The 19955-nt window shown below is 42.7% G+C and overlaps 1 protein-coding gene across 2 annotated transcripts in view; it reads right to left on the bottom strand.

The window, feature by feature from the left end:
- LOC137374426 (transcription regulator protein BACH1-like) overlaps window positions 1-19955 on the bottom strand; it is a 98321-nt gene that overhangs the window by 16624 nt on the left and 61742 nt on the right. The window contains exons 2-3 of one of the 2 annotated variants that reach the window (XM_068040515.1): window positions 18306-18563; window positions 513-1985 (exon numbers count right to left, since the gene is read on the bottom strand). In XM_068040515.1, the coding sequence (XP_067896616.1) occupies window positions 513-1985; window positions 18306-18548 (1716 nt within the window). In that variant the 5' untranslated portion in view covers window positions 18549-18563. The remainder of the gene's footprint in view (window positions 1-512; window positions 1986-18305; window positions 18564-19955) is intronic. The other variant, XM_068040514.1, reaches the window with a different exon arrangement.

The following is a 19955-nucleotide window of genomic DNA, read 5'->3' as shown; positions in this document are numbered from 1 at the left end:
CAAGCTCTGGAATACCCTCCCTAAACCTCTCTGCCTCCCTAACCTTGCTTTCCTCCTACAAGACACTCTTTAAAACCTACATCATTTATCAAGATTTTGATCATCTGACCCAGTATCTCCATATGTGGCTCAGTGTCTTTTTTAATAACGCTCCTGTGAAGCACCTTGGGACATATCATGTTAAAAGTGCTATATAAATATAAATTGTTGGTGTACTGTGAGCCAAAGTCCTTCAACCATGCACCTTTACAATTCAAAGGGAGGAGAGACTCCATCCCATCATTTTAGGCTGAGCTTTCACCAAATTATCAGAGATGAAAAAGGACAGAGTGCTAGTCTAAGATGCGTTTTTAAAAAGCCATCTTACATTCCAAAGTACTCGAGTAAGGTTCGTATGTTTTATTATTTCACCATAACATCCCCAACTTTAAACACCTTTTTATCTTTTCCAGAGAAATAACACATCTAGATTTGTTCAAGGAGTGTATATAATTGCATTCCAATTTTCTTACCTCACATTCTTGTTCTCTGGCAGAACATGACTCACTGTCATCCTCTGATTCTGACCCAAATTCATCTCCTGAGTTTGTAGTACATGTGTCATATTTGTCTTGCTGCTGTCCTTGGTCACTTTCAAGCTCCTCTATACCTGAGCTGCTGGAACACACCGAATTTCCAGTATCATATGCAAATGGGCACTTCAATGAGCTATAAGTAGACTCAGATAGGTGCGATGAAGAGGTATAGTGCAGTAGGAAAGTACTTTGAGAAAGACTCTTTCCTTCAAGAGTTTGGCAAGGCTCTGCAGAAAACTGTGGGCATTGAGAAATTCTCTCAAAATTGAATTGTCCTGGGCAACTTTTCTCTTTAACAAAAGATTCAGTCTCACAGCTAGACTGTGCACCACAAAGTTCACTCCAGAATCCTTTTGCTAAATGTTCTGCCACCTCCCTTTCCACAGTGCTTCGGCCACCGGACGCTGCAATGGCATTCTCTTGTCTTTTAGTGCAACTTGAGCTAAAAATAACTGACTTTCGTTCAGAGTCTCCCCCTGCTCTTTCAAAAGCACTTGGCTGATCACATCCCCGACCAATTTCAATTTTTGTTTCTTCAATATTTGAAGGAGGAGCACTGCTCTTTTCGAAGTTTCCATACTGCAACATTCCAGGGACAAATGGCTCTGCCTGAGAACAAGGCAAGTCATAATGCTTTCCAGTGCAGCTTAGTTGAATACCTGAGATATTTTGTGTTGATGGCACTTGTGTTTCTTCAGTTGAAGAATCTTGTGCTAATGGACAGCTTGTATTCATTTGCTTCTTCACTTCAATATTCTCTTCATCAAAGACTCCACCCTCCCCCTCCATAGATGTGCTATCACTATCTTTTTCAAACAGTTTTGCACGTTCATCCTCTGACTCAAGAGGGAATGTCAGGCTTTGACAAGATTCAGTTTGTTGTTTTGAAAGAATTTGCTCTAACGAAGAATTTGGTAATGACAAATTATTACCCCATGATGTCAGTCGTTCCTTTCCACAAGCTAACTGAAACTTTCGATACTTAGGGCAAAGAGATGAACTAGCCCATCCGCTCTGTTTCAAACAGGAATACTTGGCATCAGTGGCTTCATTTTGAACTTTTGGACAAATTTTCCCGACTTCAATGCATTTACGGAGTTTGGGACAAGGACTCTTGGGATTTTCAGATTCAAGAAATTCTTCCACATCATCATCAGCCTCTGAATTTTCATTGTCACCAACAGGAATTTTTAGATTTGTTTTCTGACAGCATGCCTTTCTTGGAAATCCTGTATGATCTCTCCCCTTTCCAAAAAGTTTGGCTTGAAGAAAGCTGAAACAAGTTTTTTCAATATTATGGATTCCAAGAAATTCTACACTTCTACAGACATCCAATACATTTTCTTTGTTCAAAAGAAGTTTGGCAGTGTATGCAAACTGAAGAAGTGGTGCAAAACCTTTTACTGTAACCTGATAAAACAAAGAGAGCGAGGTAAGCACACAGAAAATCCAGTTTAAAATAAAGCAGATGACTTCATCAATTTCTATTTCTACTGAAAAAGTACATTAGACATACTATATCTGATGAGATTCTTTATTACATATCGATCTTGCATGCATGTCAAGTGCACTTAAGAAGCTAGTTTTAATTATGCGGAACAAAAGTATAGCTGTGACCAATTACACAATTGACCAAACATTTATGGGGAAAAAACTGGAATGGAGCACTATAAACAAAAAGCAAATCACTTCACCACAACAGAGGTGCTTTTGAAAACTTTTCAAAAAGGAGGCTTAATGGCTTGAGAAGCATTCACAGATCTTCAATGGTCATAAATTAAAACGGCACTTTCTCCCCCTTTTGGCTTCAAACAAGACTAAATAGGATATTTCTGTCAGCAAAGTAAGCCTAGTTACAATTAGGGTTCAGCCCAAATACTTTTCCCTCATGCTCAAAGTAACAAGTCTTCTTTCATAGATAAGCCCTCATTCCCTATGATGTTCTCGGCGTTTTAATCCAGTGACATTTTCCAGATTCACTCACCACCAACTACAACATGGGAAATACACGGCCCCACGTCAGGAGGTATAGAAGAGGTATCCTTACCTTGGGATTCTCCCTCCTGGTTACTCAATCATAGTTTGCTTTTACCCAGAGTCTCCCTTCCATGAAATGAGTTCCTTTTTTGCCTGAAATCTACCTCATTACTTGTGGGTCTGGTAAATGGACCAGAGGGAGTCCTTCTACTGCGTATCTAGGAGTTCAGATCTCCATGTCTTGAAAATATTTTTGTTCAGAACCAGCAAATTTCATATTAAGTAAAACAAAAATTGTATAACTAATTTTCATACAGAAAAAATACTTGTGTTACAGGGGATCTGTGGAATTTTTTTAATAACACAGGAGGGAGGGAGGGTCACAGATGCATAAAGGTTAAGAACTGCTATCCGATTTTACGTCACAACAGTACAGTTCAAAAGTACTTATTTGTCTACAAAATGTTTTGGGATATCCTGAGGTCATGAAAGACACTCTACAAACGCAAGCTTTTTAAAAAATCTTATTATTATTTATATATTATAACAAACAACAAAGTTTAACTTATTCATATTTTAACCACCTAATGGCCCAGAAATTGCTGGAACAGCACATCTCACAGCAAGCACCATGAAGTGGATTTTAAACTTCACCCTTCAAATTGTATTATATTTGTACTGCAGATTGCTGGAAATGTGAGCTGATAATGGTGCAGTGAGGCTAAGGAGACATCTGGAATGTTGTAAACATTGAGCTCAATGGTCCACCTCCTTAACCGATTAAATTTAAAGATACAGAAAGAAGCAGAGTGAACAAAAAACGGGCGAATTAGTCAAATTAGCCGCATGCTGAAATAGAGAAAAAGAGACTGGATTGAGAGAGAAAAGTGACAAAGAAGGTAAATAAAGAAAAAAAATTAAATTTAAAATCCCTCCAGGAACAATCTACGGTCTGCAGGACAGACTCCACAGTTTTTTACAGCGCAAATCCAGCTATTTCTCTACACTCATGAGGAAATCAACAGCGAGCTCCCAGTTTTTCAAGGCGAATGGGGGAGCAGCACAAATAGTCTAGCAATTTGTGGTGATTCACAACATATGTCATATTCATTCCTTGCCACAAATTCCTGGGGGATTTTTAAGACAATAACTGCGGGAGCTGCAAACTCGCCATTAGTTCCCCAGCAATTTCTGGGCCATTATCTTGGTATCTTCTGCGAATATACTACCATTTAAAACACCACATTTTAAAAAAGTGATTTTCCAAATCCTTTATGGAAAAATAATCAAAAGAATTCCAAATGGCACAACAGCCTCACAGCTCCAGCGACCCGGGTTCAATTCTGGGTACTGCCTGTGTGGAGTTTGCAAGTTCTCCCTGTGTCTGCGTGGGTTTCCTCCGGGTGCTCCGGTTTCCTCCCACAAGCCAAAAGACTTGCAGGTTGGTAGGTAAATTGGCCGTTAAAAATTGCCCCTAGTATAGGTAGGTGGTAGGGAAATATAGGGACAGGTGGGGATGTGGTAGGAATATGGGATTAGTGTAGGATTAGCATAAGTGGGTGGTTGATGGTCGGCACAGACTCGGTGGGCCGAAGGGCCTGTTTCAGTGCTGTATCTCTAAACTAAACTACATACCAAGGTAAATCAGTCCAAGGTAATAAGTTAACATTCTAGTAGATACCAATTAAAGGACAACTAGTAGGAATAGTAATCAGAAAGTATTCTAGTGACACATTAACACTCAACTTCACAAGTAAAATACTTTCATACCAAAATATATTGTTCCTTCAAATAGTGAGTATTGTAGCCACGAAGACAAGCTGCTTTCCAATAACTGTATAACTTCTAATTCAAGGGTGGGATTTTTAAAACTAATTTAAGATATAGTGAAGAAATGAAAAACCACGGACAAATATTCATTATTGTTTAAATTCACTGAAAACCAGGAAGACCGTCTGTGTTTAGTTATCCAATCTCAGAGGGTGGTGATGGCAGAAAGATAACTCTCGACGTCCTTTGTGCTGGGGAAGAAGCCACAAAAAGTCTGAACATTAGCCAAGGTTTCCACTCTTAACCACTATTAAGTGATCTTGCTGCACAGGATAAAAGCGTACATCAATTATACAGCACCTTTAATGCAGTAAAAGCATACACGAAGCAGTTATAAAGGAGAGGAGGTGACTGAAAGCATGCTCAAAAATTAGGTTTGAAGAGACTTGGAAAGCAGAGAAGCAGCAATGTGCAGCAATTTAGTGGGGATATTCCATAGACATTAGGGCTGAAATGGCTGAAGAAACTGCAGCTGAGTGTGGAGCAAGGGAAAGGCCGGGGAGACAGAGAAGGAAAGAATCAAAAGACTGAAAAGAATGGTCCAAGATGTGCAAATGAGGTTGAGGATTTTGAAGTAAGTGCGTTGGGAAGACAGGAAATATGTTCAGATCGGAAGCTTCCCCCGAGGCAAACAACCTGCTGACATCAAAAGTCAAATATTAAGAATGCATGTCTCAGGTTATTGATACCTATGGAACGGTTTCCCCAACATGACTCATTCACTTCAAGGGAGGGGTAAAGGAAGAAAGCTGGAAAGGGGAAATAATTCCTCATCCCTTATACTTTATCAATATATCATTCTGTGGGTGAAAGGACATCCAAGTGGCCTGCTTTCAGGATTCTACCGTTGTTCTTCAATAGTCACAAGATGATGCTGAAATTGGCGTGATCTATCATGAACTTTTTATACTAGTCAAATGTACACTGCTCATACGGGAGACAACTTCTACATGTGCCCAGCTCTACTTCTCCACTACCTTACATAAACCCTCCACTCCCTCTGGGTGTGACAGACTGCTTAACCAATGTTCAGACTTGGATTAAATTTCCTCCAGTGGAAGACCAAAGCCATCATCTTTGGCCCCCCGCCACAACCCTCAAAAGCTCTCCAACGATACCATTCCTCACCCAAGCCACTGTTGCAGGCAGAACCAGACTGTTAGCAACCTTGGCATTATATTTAACCCCATGCTAAGCTTCTGAGCTCACATCCCCTCCATCACAAAAACTACATGCAATCACTTCTGTGATTTTGTCCACCATCACCCATTCCTCAGCCCAACTGCTGCTGAAACCCTCATCCGTGCCTGTTACTTTTAGACTCAACTATTCCAATACTCTCCTGGATACTGTCTAATCCACCATCCTCCATAAACTTCAGCTGATCCAGAATTCTGCTGCCTATATCCTATCCTGCAATAAATTCTACTTGCCCAACACTCCTGTCTTCAGGTTACCTACATTGCATCCCAATTGCCTAAAACCTCCCCTAAAAATTCTCATCCACATGCTTTAATCTCATCACAGACTTGCCTTTAATTATCCTGTTACCTCCTCCAGCCTTGCAGCTACACACCACTTTAACCCGGTTCCTCAGACTCTGGTCTCTTGTGCATCCACTCCTCCCTTCACGCCACCATTGGCGGCCATGACTTCAGTTGCCTAGGTGCCATATTCTGGAATTCCCTCCCCAAAATCTTGCCGCCTCTACACTAAGCCCCCTCCTTAAAACTTTGTCTAAGGTTTTTGCCACCCCATTCAATGACTACATCGCCAATCTTTTGCCTGCACCTGTCAAGCCTTGGTACATTTTCTACATTAAGGTGCTGTATAAATGCAAGTATTTATTGTTATAATACATTATACTACTGATCAAGTGGCATTATTTTGACATTTTATAGAGTGTTTAAATTTTCAAATGCACTTTACACAGTGATCAGCAATAAACATTTGGATATTTTTGACATTACAAAGTGAATGGTGGTGGGCAATTAAACAACTAACTGGAGGAGGTGGCTCCACAAATATCCCCATCCTCAATGATAGGGGAGTTCAGCACATCAGTGCAAAAGATGAGGCTGAAGCATTTGCAACAATCTTCAGCCAGAAGTGACGAGTTGATGATCCATCTCGCCCTCCTCCTGAAGTCCCCAGCATCACAGTTGCCAGGCTTCAGCCAATTCGATTCACTCCGCATGATATCAAGAAACGACTGAAGGCACTGGATACTGCAAAAGCTGTGGGCCCTGACAATATTCTGGCAATAGTACTGAAGACCTGTGCTCCAGAACTTGCCGCGCCCGTAGCCAAGCTGTTCCAGTACAGCTACAACACTGGCATCTACCCTGCAATGTGGCAAATTGCCCAGGTATGTCCTGTACACAAAAAGCAGGACAAGTCCAACCTGGCCAATTACTGCCCCATCAGCCGACTCTCAATCATCAGTAAAGTGATGGAAGGTGTCATCAACAGTGCTATCAAGCAGCACTTGCTTAGCAATAACCTGCTCAGTGACGCTCAGTTTGGGTTCCGCCAGGGCCACTCAGCTCCTGACCTCATTACAGCCTTGGTTCAAACATGGACAAAAGAGCTGAACTCCAGAGGTGAGGTGAGAGTGACTGCCCTTGACATCAAGGCAGCATTTCACCGAGTATGGCATCAAGGAGCTCTAGCAAAACTGAGATCAATGGGAATCAGGGGGATAACCCTCCGCTGGCTGGAGTCATACCTAGCGCAAAGGAAGATGGTTGTGGTTGTTGCAGGTCAATCATCTGAGCTCCAGGACATCACTGCAGGAGTTCCTCAGGGTAGTGTCCTAGGCCCAACCATCTTCAGCTGCTTCATCAATGACCTTCCTTCAATCATAAGGTCAGAAGTGGGGATGTTCGCTGATGATTGCACAATGTTCAGCACCATTCGTGACTCCTCAGATACTGAAGCAGTCTGTGTAGAAATGCAGCAAGACCTGGACAATATCCAGGCTTGGGCTGATAAGCGGCAAGTAACATTCGCGCCACACAAGTGCAAGGCAGTGACCATCTCCAACAAAAGAGAATCTAACCATCTCCCCATGACATTCAACAGCATTACCATCGCTGAATCCCCACTATCAACATCTTAGGGACTACCATTGACCAGAAACTGAACTGGAGTAGCCATATAAATACTGTGGCTACAAGAGCAGGTCAGAGGCTAGGAATCCTGAGGCGAGTAACTCACCTCCTGACTCCCCAAAGCCTGTCCACCATCTACAAGGCACAAGTCAGGAGTGTGATGGAATACTCTCCACTTGCCTGGATGGGTGCAGCTCCAACACTCAAGAAGCTCGACACCATCCAGAGCAAAGCAGCCCGCTTGATTGGCACCCCATCTGCAAACATTCACTCCCTCCATCACCGACGCACAGTGGCAGCAGTTTGTACCATCTACAAGATGTACTGCAGCAATGCACCAAGGCTCCTTAGACAGCACCTTCCAAACCCGCGACCTCTACCAACTAGAAGGACAAGGGCAGCAAATACATGGAAACACCACCACCTGCAAGTTCCCCTCCAAGTCACACACCATCCTGACTTGGAACTATAATCGCTGTTCCTTCACTGTCACTGGGTCAAAATCCTGGAACTCCCTTCCTAACAGCACTGTGGGTGTACCTACCCCAAATGGACTGCAGCGGTTCAAGAAGGCAGCTCACCACCACCTTCTCAAGGGCAATTAGGGATGGGCAATAAATGCCGGCCTGGCCAGCATCGCCCACATCCCATGAATGAATAAAAAAATAAATAAACATGGTTAAAGGTTTGGAAGCCACAACACCCAGCTCTAACCCCATCACCGCTCTCAACCCCTCTCCTGTCTCTAAATTGTCAGACTGCTTGTCTGACATTCAGTACTGGATGGGGCTGAACCAGACTGTTCACAATGTTGGTGTCATGTGAGACCTGGAGATGAGCTCCCGACCATATATTTGCACCATCACGAAGACCACCTACTTCCATCACCGTAACATCGCCTGACTTCATCTCTGCCTCAGCTCATCTGCTGCTGAAACCCTCATTGTGCCTTCACTGCCTATAGACTTGACTATTCCAATGCATTCCTGTCCGGCCTCCCAAGTTCGACCATCCATAAACAAGGTCATCCAAAATTCTGCTGCCCTTGTCCTAATTCGCAACAAGTTCCATTCACACATCATCCCTGTGCTCACTGACCTACATTGGCTCCCGGTAAAGCAACACCTCAATTTTGAAATTCTCATTCCTCATATTCAAATCCCCCCCACCACCCCAAGAGACTTGCCTCTCCTTATCTCTAATCTCCACCAGCAGCACAACCCTCAAGATATCTGCACTCCTCCAATTTGGCCTCAAGTACCCCCAATTTTAATTGCTCCAGCATTGGTGGCTGTGCCTTCAACTGTCAACGCGCTAAGCTCTAGAACTACCTCCCTAAATTGCTCCTCCTCTGCCTCACTTTCTTCTAAGACGTTTCTTAAAACCTCTCCCTTTGGCCAAGCTTTTGTTCATCTGCCCTAATATCTCCTTATGCTGCTCTGTCAAATTTTGCTTTTCGATTATGTTAAAGGTGCTACAAGTTTTTGTTGCTGTTCAAAGCTCTAAGTATAACCTCTCAAGTGTGTAATGAGAAAAAAAAAAGTGTGGTTGGTTGAAATCTAAGCTACTATTTTGTACCCAGTACTTATGGAGTACATAAAGAAACCTTTCTATGGTAGTCACAACTGAAGTCTTCAGAAAGTCTAATTGTGAAATGCTTAAGCTCATATCCCAATCATAAAATGTCTTAAACATTATGCCATTAGTTGATCTACTATATGGAGGCCTCAAAATCCAATACACATGCAGAACTTAAAGAAACCATGTCAGAAAGATCTGCAAGAACCATATTGTATTTGTTGCTTTTCTTTTCCACTTATTAGAAACTATAAAAGGACAATGCCCCAAAGTTTCAATGTAAAGTCATTTTAATTGGAGGATGAACAAACATGTACAAATAGATAGTTAGCAAGTAGTGAATCACAGTGTGGTTTCTATATCAGCAGATCTACTGTGGATATGATCTTCTCCAATATGCCAGCTACAAGTATAGGGAACAGAGTATACCCCTTTAGTTTACTTTCGTAGATCTCACTAAGGCATTCAAAACTGTCAGCAGAGCTCTACAAGATTTTGGGAAAAACTGGCTGCCCACCAAAGCTCCTCAGTCTCATCCGCTCCTTCCATCGCAACATGCACTGCATTATACAGCTTGATGGTTCCACTTCCAACAGTTTCAGAGTGAAGAATGGAGTGAAACACGGTTGTCCTAGCCCCCACTTTGGCATCTTCTTTTCCATGCTCCTGACCTTAGCCTTCTGTGCAGATATGGAAGCAGTCCACTTGCACACCAGGTCAGATGGCAAGCTCTACAATCTATCAAGGCTGAAAACAAAGACAAAAACACATCGCATTTTCAAAGAACTTTTCTACGCTGATGATGCTGCACTAGTCACTAAGGATGGGCAATAAATGCTGGTCTGGCCAGCAAGAGCCACATCCCTTGAAAGAAATTTTTAAAAAGTTGCTTACAGATAAACTGAGCTACGAAGACTTATTGGCTATCTCTCCCATGCCTGTAACTTACTGTCCTTGACTATAAGCATCAAGCAAACCATGGTCATAGGACAAGGTGGGTGACAGACAATCTGTCCATGGAGACAGAGCTCAACACACGCACGCACACATCACAAATGCAGCAGTCCTCTCAAAGGCAGAGCTCCCAAATGTCATACAGTTATACAGCACAGAAACAGGCCCTTTGGCCCATCGTGTCTGTGCCAACCATCAAGCACCTATCTATTCTAATCCCATTTTCCAGCACTTGGCCCATAGCCCTGTATACTATGGCGTTTCAAGTGCTCATCTAAATACTTCTTAAATGTTGAGGGTTCCTGTCTCTACCACCCCTTCAGGCAGTGTGTTCCAGATTCCAACCACTCTCCTGGTGAAAATGTTTTTCCTCAAATCCTCTCTAAACCTCCTGCTCCTTACATTAAATCTATGCCCCTTGGTTACTGACCCCTCCACTAAAGGTAAAAAGTTTCTTCCAATATATCCTATCAATGCCCCTCAATTTTGTATACCTCAATCAGGTCCCCCCTCAGCCTTCTCTGCTCTAAGGAAAACAATCCAAGCCTTTCCAGTCTCTCTTCATAGCTGAAATGCTCCAGCCCAGGCAACATCCTGATGAATCTCCTCTGCATCCTCTCCAGTGCAATCACATCCTTCCTACAGTGTGGTGCCCAGAACTGTACACAGCACTCCATCTGTGGCCTAACTGGCGTTTTATACAGCTCCATCATAACCTCCCTGCTCTTATATTCTCTGCCTCGGTTAATAAAGGCAAGTATCCCATATGCCTTCCTAACCACCTGATTTACCTGTGCTGCTGCCTTCAGGTGATCTATGGACAAGTACACCAAGGTCCCTCGGACTCCCTGTACTTCCGAGGGTCCTACCATCCATTGTACATTCCCTTGCCTTGTTAGTCCTCCCAAAACGCATCACCTCACACTTCTCAGGATTAAATTCCATTTGCCACTGCTCCGCCCATCTTACCAGCCCATCCTTAATCAATATCGCCACCCTCCCCCTTTTTTCCCTTTGTGTTGGCACTAATCAAACAGAGGCGGCTTCGGTGGACTGGAGACATCTGCAGGATGGTAGACGGTCGTATACCCAAGGATCTTCTGCATGGTGAGGTAACTGAGACCAGACAACAAGTGGGGTGTCCAAGGTTCCAATTCAAGGATGCTTGCAAGGGTGACATGAAGGCCCTAAATATCAGCTATCGCCCCTGACAAGAGAGAAATTGCGATACATCCTGTGGACAGGTGTGCACTGCCATGATGACCAGTTGCTACGGCAGCTCGGCATCAGGCACCAATGTCAAAAACAATAACTCACAGCATCACTTGGCAGCTTCACGTGTAGCACTTGTTACAGAACCTGTCTCTCAAGGATGGGCCTTCACAGCCATCAACAAAAGTGCACCAAGAGAAGACACTCCACCTAAATGGATTGTTTTCTGCGTGTCTATCATCCTTCATAGATGAAGGATGCCAACCAACCAAAAGAGGTTACAAGTGTGCGATAATCACAAACTTAGTGAAGAAGTTGGTCAGCAAGGCCAAATGGAGAAATCACCATCCATAGTTAGCTTTATCTTTGAATGTGACACCCAAGTGATTGACAATTGTAGAGGTAGCTATATAAAAATAAGCAACCTTGATGTCCAGAGCAACTAACTAGTACCCTGGATAGGTTATAAATTTGCGGTGATGTAAGCATTATAATTGGTAGGGTTTTTTTTTTTAAGAAAGAGGATTGTGAAACAGATACTGAATTTGACAAAAATCACAATTTCAGATCACAAAAGACCATATGTTCTATTTTTAAGTGTGCTTACACTTCTCAGCTGCCAAAGACCACAATAAAGCAACAAACAGACAGAATGACTCCTAAGATGGCATCCAAAATTTGGAAATCCACCTCAAAATTAAACAGTAGAGAAGCCAAGCTGTTTCTTTTGACGTTGGCATGCGTGACAAAGCTTCTCAGTTAATCTACAAAGTTACAATTTTCCTCCCTAACTCAATATGATGTAACAAAAATGGGCTAGTAAGGAAAAGAGAAACAGAGGGTCAGGGTGGAGCACTGGCAGGATTCCTTCTACTTATATCCAATTGGCTACTGCCAGATCCTAGTTGTTTAAAATTCTGGAAGCTTACACTCACAAAAAAGAAACGGAACAAGAGCTGCATGAAAATTCATCTTAGTCTGTGGGCAGGATATCTATACTCCAGACGTTTCTTGCAGCATCCAACAAATCATCAACCTGCTGAAAAGAGATTCTTCCCACTGGAGAGCATGACCTAGCAACTGGTCTGCACACTGAAAAATGTGCATCACAACATTAAACATGGGCCCCAATTTTGAGGTAGGATTAACAGTGAGGCCAGTAGTGCTCAGTTATTAAGGAAGAAACTTCCAGTGTCCGTGCATATGCAGTTAAATGCAGAAATCAGGACGTTGCTGCCCAAGTTGTCCTGTCCCTCCACAGGTTTCGCTGTACCGGCACCTTGTCGAGAGCTTCAGTATTCATAATATAGATGAAGGGCTTGAAGTTGAGGTATTTACGCACAATACCCACTAAACACGCCAAAACAAAAGTTAAGGTCGGTCAGTTCTGACGATAGGTCATCGAACTGAAACGTTAACTCTGTTTCTCTCTCCACAGATACTGCCTGACCTACTGAGTATTTCCTGCATTTTCTGTTTTTATTTCATACTTACAGATTTTATTTAAATAGCTAAATCAGCCATTGATAATATGGTAATTTCCATTAATGGGATTCATTGCCAATATTTTCCATGAATCGATGATTAGTAATGTGAATATTTATCTATTGAAGGCACCCAATGATATAGAATTATAGAACACATTGTTTAACTGCAAAGTAAATCTTCTTCAACTGTACTCCAATTAAATACATAAATATCAATTTCACAAGAGTGCATTTTTCCCCTTTCTCACATCAGTTGACATTTGCCCTCTCTGACATTGCAAATTAGGACCAGTTTTGTGTTGTGTCCCATGCCCACTGGAAACTTAGAGGAGTATGAAGAAAGTACAGGGCCCTTAGAGCAAACAGGGTACAGTAGTGTAGTGGTTATATAATCCAAAGAACTGGATTAGTAATTCAGAGAATGAAAGTTCAAATCCCACCATGGCAGTTTGAGAATTTGAATTCAATTAAATATCTGGAAATAAAAAGGTGGCATCAGTTTTTTTAAAAAAAAGTGACAATGAAGTTATTGGATTGTCATAAAAACCCAACCATTTCATTAACGTTCTTCAGGGAAGAAAACCTGCCATCTTTACTCAGTTTGGCCTATGTAACTCCAGTTCCACACCAACCTAGCTGACTCTCATGTTCCCTCTGAAAATGATCCAGCAAGCCACTTAGCTGCAAGAACAGAAGAAATAACAGGAGGAGTAGGACATATGTCCCCCTCAGGCCTGCTCCGCCATTCAATAAGATCATGGCTGATACTTGACCTCAACCCCACTTTCCTGCCCGATCCCTACATCTTTTGATTGCTCCACAGACAAAAATTTCTCAGCCCTGAATTTACTTAACGACAGCCCTTTGGGGGTAGAGAATTCCAAAGATTCACAACCCTCCGAGTGAAGAACTTCTCCATTTTTGTCCTAAATGGCCGACCTCTTATCCTGAGACTATGATTCCTAGTTCTAGGCTCTCCAGCTAGGGGAAACAACCTCCCATTATCGACCCTTTCAAGCCCCCTCAGAATCTTATATGCTTCAATGAGATCACCTCTCATTCTTCTCAACGAGAGTACAGGGTCATTCAACTCGACCTCATTATAGGATGATTCCCTCCAGGAATCGATCTAGTGAACCTTCGCTGCATCACCCCCAAGGTAAGTAAATCCTTCCTTAGATAAGGAGACAGATATAAGCAAGATACCCTACACAAATGAGCATACACAAATGTGGGATCAGGACTGGGTTTATACGCATATGACTTGAGGTTTTTTTTGCTTTTTTTTTATACTTAAAATGGCTTGTGGATTTGTACTGTAGCTAGAAATAATGAAATGGCTGAAGTTATTCATTCCCAAGATGTTTTAATGTGTAAGGAGACATCTTTAGCAGACTGTACAGTTTAGCTTTTACCTGAAAGTGCAAAATTCACGACTGACTAAACTTTGTCAATGCATTGTTAAACGAGATGGGCTCAACATAGGAATATGAAGTGGAACAAATGGTCTAAGATAGAGGACAGGTTGGCAACTGGTGTTTTGTAGGAACTCTCTTATTTCTGAGGGTCTTGTTCACAATAACTGTCATCAGGATAAGAATTATCTGGGACAGTACGCGCGACAAGAAGCTTGGGATTTCCTTCAAAATTTGTAGAGTCAGGATCAAAAAGACTGACAAAGGTTATATCTCTACACAGAGAGGAATACAGGGCAATATTATTTACTTCTCTGTATGTCTACAGCTTAGAGATACTGCATGTGTCACAGACTTAGTCAAACACAATAAAATAATTAAGTTGTAAATCATATTTGTTATCAGACTTGAATTCTCTTTCATATGAGAAAAAAAATGGATAACAAACATTTAGGGCAACTAGGTATGGACATCCACATCCTTAGAATTATTTTTGAAACTAGAAAGCTGCATTTGCCCAGTGAATTCTAAGCACCATATTTAATGTCCCCAAAACAGAAAATTCATAATATCCAAAAGAACATCTTCAAAACAGAAAATCATGCAAGGAAACAACTAAGAAATAGGAGAGTAGGCCATTTGGCCCCTCAAGCCTGCTCCGCCATTCAAGATGATCATGGCTGATCTGATTGTGGCCTTAACAAAACTTTCCTACCTATCCCCCATAACCCTCGACTCCCTTGCAGATCAAAAATCTATCTAATTCAGTCTTGAATATATTCAATCACCCAGCCCCCACTGACCTCTGGGGAAGAGAAACCCAAAGATTAACAACCCTCTAAGAGAAGAAATTCCTCCTCATTTCAGTCATAAAAGGGAGACCTTTTATTTTGAAACTGTGCCCCTATGTCTAAATTCCCCCATGAGGTGAAACATCTTCTCAGCATCTATCCTGTCAAGCCCCCTCAGAATCTTGCATGTTTCAATAAGATCATCTCTCATTCTTCTGAACTCCATTGAGTATAGGCCCAACCTTTCTTCATAAGACAACTCCCTCATCCCAGGAATCAGCCAAGTGAACCTTCTCTGAATGGCTTCCAATGCAAGTACATCCCTCGAGTAAGGAGACCAAACTGTAAGCAGTACTCTAGGTACAGTCTCACCAATGCCCTGTACAGCTGTAGCAAGACTTCCCTACTCCATCCTCCTTGTAATAAATGCCAGCATCCCATTTGCCTTCCTAATTACTTGCTGTACCAGCATGCTAACTTTGTGATTCATGTACAAAGACATCCAAATCCCTCTGTACCTCAGCATTCTGCAGTTTCTCTCCATGTAAATAATATTCTGCTTTTCTATTCCTCTCAACAAAGTGGATAACCTCACATTTTCCCACATTATACTCCATCTACCAAGTTTTTGCCCAGTCGCTTAACCTACCCTCTGCAGGCACTTTGGACTGAATTTTACCTTGGGTGGACGGGAATTTGCCACCAAGGTGAAAGTCAGTGGCAAACATGCTTCCACCTAACCTGGGGATCCGTCCCGTATTTTATGGGTACCTGGGCTTTAATCGTCCCAAGGCGGGACTTCCACCCACTTGAGGGAGGAGGTCCCGCCTCAGTAAGCTTCCAGCCAATCAGCGTACCAGCAGCTCTTAGTCCCAGCAGCGCCACCGGGAGCGGTGGTCACTGCTGGGACTGCAGTCTAGCTGACGCCATGGATCCTGGAGAGAGTGAGTTGGGCATGTCTCACCAGGGGGATTGGTCCTTCCTCAGTGTGGCTGGAGTGGTAGTTTGGGGGGGAAACAGAAGGCGTCTTAGGTCCTGGGGGTAGGTTGGGAGGCAGAGGTGGCCTTCAATAGAGAACCCTGTGCCTGACTGACATGCACCCCACCACCGCACCGCACCCCCCCCCCCCCACCCCGGGGCACGGAAAGGCCAGCAGCTATCACTGGTCAGCCATTCACACCAGCTTGCTATGGGTAAAATACCCGTGGAGGCGGGCGAGGGCCCTTAAGTGGCCGTTAAGTGGCCACTTAAGGACCTTGATTGACCTCAGGCGGGCTGTTTTTCTCTCTCCCCACCACCCCCCCCCCCCCACCCCGCGACCGCTGTAAAGTCAACCGGAGATGGGAACGGGGTGGGTAAGCCTCCCGGAGCCTCCCGCTCAATTTTACGCTGACCCCACGCCACCAACTGACCTGCTGGGACGGCGTAAAATTCAGCCCTTTGTATCCTCCTCACAGCTTGCTTTCCTACTTATCACTGTGTCATCCATCAATTTGGCTACAATACACTCTGTCCCTTCATCCAAGTCATTAACATAGATCATAAATAGTTGAGGTTCCAGCACTGATCCCTGTGGCACCCCACTAGTTAGTTTGCCAACTTGCAAATGCCCCACTTATCCCCATTCCGTTAGTCAATCCTCTATCCATTAGCCACAACACCAAGAGCTCTTATCTTGTATAGTAACCTTTTATGTGGCACCTTATTGAATGTGTTTTGGAAATCCAAATACACTACATCTACTGGTTTCCCTTTATCCACACTGCTGGTTACATCCTCAAAGAACTCTAATAAATTTATCAAACATGATTTCCCTTTCATAAAAACCACTAACTCTGCTTGATTGTATTATGATTTTCTAAATGTCCTGCTACTACTTCCTTAATAATGGATTCCAGTATTTTCCCAATGACAGATGCTAGGCTAACTAGCCTATAGTTTCCTGCTTTCTGTCTCTCTCCTTTCTTGAAGAGGTGTTAAATTTGCAGTTTTCCAATCTGCTGGGACCTTTCCAGATTCTAGGGAACTTTGGAAGATCTACTTCTGTGCCAAAGGTATTACTTTTCATGCACTATGCAAAATTGACAACTGACAAAAATCACAAAAGGTTGTAATAAATTAAAGTTTTGTTTAAACTGTTCATCCTTCAGTGAATAAAATTACACTTAAAAACTTACAACCAAAGAAAAGCAGTTTCCTTCTCACCCTCCAAAACATTGCAATGAGTTGCAAGCAACCAGTTAATCTTGAGTTTCTATATTTCTTGATCTCAGACTCAAGAACATAACACAAATGGAACCCATGAATTTCCTTAACAAATTATGACTAATAAAAGTGATCATAAATGAACAATAAAGTCCTAACTCTTCATACAATAAACGTATAGGGCTGGACAGGGTCCGTGGTGGTGGGGGGGCTGAAGATGGCCCCAGATGAGACCAGCCACGGACCTAGACGCCAGCAGGGCCCAGCCCGATATTGCCAGCGGCAGCAAGGCCTCGTGGCGGCCCCCCCGCCCCTCCGCTTGGCAACAGGAACAGAATTTAAATATTTAAATAATTAAAATACTTCAATTAATGAATTCCCTGTCTCCTCCTGACGTCCTGCTGCGATCTTCAGCCCAGCGACCAGCACTGCCGTGCCTTTGGATTTCCATCCAGGGAAACGAGGCGCAACACTGGTGGGGGGGGGGGGGGGGGGGGGGAAAGGTAAGTTTCTCAGTGCGGGGGGATGGGACAGGGTCAAATTAACGTCATGGGTGTAGGGGATGGTGGAATGGGTTATAGTTTAAAGTTTGTGTAGTTTGTGGGGGGGGGGGGCAGACAGTAAAGGTCAGTGTTTTTGGGGGGGGTGGGGCAAATAAATAATTTAATTGGTGGGGGAGTGGAAGAGGGGCAAAGGAGATTGGGGGGGGGGGGGGGGAAATAAACACATAGAATAAAAATAGGAGATTGCCCTCCAGTCATCAGGGATTACAAGTCAGGTTACCAGCAACCTTTCCTGGTCACTCCTTTGCTTAAGCAACCAGAAACACAGCATCCAATAAAGAGGACCAGGAATACAACTTCCCACCCATTGCATGGTCCTGATTGGCCTGTAGCTGCTGCAGGTGCAGGTCACACACTGTCTTCACAGGATAGCCCTGGGAATCCCACGGCAGCGTGAAAGCCCAGTGATTCAGGTCTCTATTCCTTTTTCCTAACTTGCAGAATGTTCAGTTCCCGAAGATAAGGCCAAGAAAATCAACACCAGCATTTCTAAACAAATGAAGATAGCGTTGGTCGTAAGATGCACAGAAAATGCTCGTGCAGGGAGCCATCTATCAAAATTATCAAAACAGCAATAAATGAATCCCATTCACTCTTCACATTACCTCCTCAGGAAGTGTAACAAGCATGTCAAGATCTTTTTTCCATGTCACTGTTGACAGAAAATAATCACTGCAGGCTGCAAGCACAGAACGATGAGCACGAAAGGACTTGTTTTCTACAACCACAGTCACATCACAAAAGAGGTCTTGCTTCCTTTGATCATTGAGGCTCAGTAGAACACTGGTGCTGTGCACAGAGGACTCGTAGGAATAAACCAAAGTGTCGCTCTTCTCGCTTATCGACATTCTGTCTCATACCTGCTAAAACAGAAATACAAATACATTACATGATTTGTGTTACAGATAAGTTTCAGTTGCAGTCTGTTTTTATAATCAGATTAACTCAACATTCAGGAAGGAACTTGAAAATCTTCTTTGAACTGGTTAGCCACCTGCAGTATAATTTTTCATTTTCCTGTGCGGCTCAAAAGGTAAGAGACTCAATCTCTAGCCATTGAGGCCAACAACACAATAGCTAAAATGCAAGCTCACCTACATTTAAAAAAAAAAGTTTGCTTTTAATAGGTTTAGTGTCTCTGGTTATATTTCTAGCCGACTGAAAACTGATTTACAATCAATTTCCTTAAGTGTTGTACACGTTTTATAGCTTAAGGTGAAATCTTAACCTACCATTAATGTGTATGTATCATAAGATCATGCAAATTCTTCACACAAAATTGTAAAAGACAACTTTATAACTTATTACATAACCAGGATATGTCACTGCAACATGTAACTTTGCAAAACCACAGAACAAATCAAATCAAATCAGTCACTTCAATTGTAGCAGCCTACAACTGAGCATTTACAAAATCCTTTAATTTCCAGTCTATCAGACTGCATTTAGATTACGAGTTAGAGTTTCTGCTTTGGGCACAACTGGTGAAACAGACACAAACTGGGCCCAAAATTGCACCCGTTTTGCAAAGTGTCTTCCCCAACCTCTCACCCCGCGTTTCTGTTCAAATTCATTTGCATATCGCTGATTGCAAAAATCTGCCATGAACTAGTGCAATCGAGCAGCATTTTAAAATTTAAATCTTTTTAGAAAAGTAATTTTCCTTTAAAAAAAATTCCTATACAGCAGTAAAAAAATTGGGTATTTTAAAATCACAGTGTCAATCTACCATCTGTGAGCAATCCTATTTTAAATTATTGATAATGATGGCCATGTCAACCGTGGCTCAGTGGGTAGCACACGTGCCTCTGAGTCAGAAGTTTGTGCATTCAAGTTCCACTCCAGTACTTCAGCACAAAAATCAAGGCTGGCACTCCAGTGCCACCTTTCAGATGAGATGTTGGACCAAGATCCCGTCTACCCTCTCAGGTAGGTGCAAAAGATCCCATGGCACTATTTCAAAGAAGATTAAGGGAGTTATGCTCAGTGTCCTGGCCAATATTTATCCCTCAATCAACATCACAAAAATGAGATTATCTGGTTATTATCACATTGCTGTTTGTGGGAGCTTCCTGTGAGCAAACAATTTGCCATATTTACTACATTACAACAGTGACGACACTTCAAAAGTGCTTCATTGGCGATAAAGCACTTTGAGATGTCCGGTGGTCATGAAAGGTGCTATATAAATGCAAGTCTTCCATTTCTAAAAAAAAACTATTTACTAATTCTATTGGTGTACAGTAACCATTTAA

This window comes from Heterodontus francisci, chromosome 10 (genome assembly GCF_036365525.1).
Source record: "Heterodontus francisci isolate sHetFra1 chromosome 10, sHetFra1.hap1, whole genome shotgun sequence".
NCBI lineage: Eukaryota > Metazoa > Chordata > Chondrichthyes > Heterodontiformes > Heterodontidae > Heterodontus > Heterodontus francisci.
This window is presented reverse-complemented; position numbering and strand designations above follow the sequence as displayed.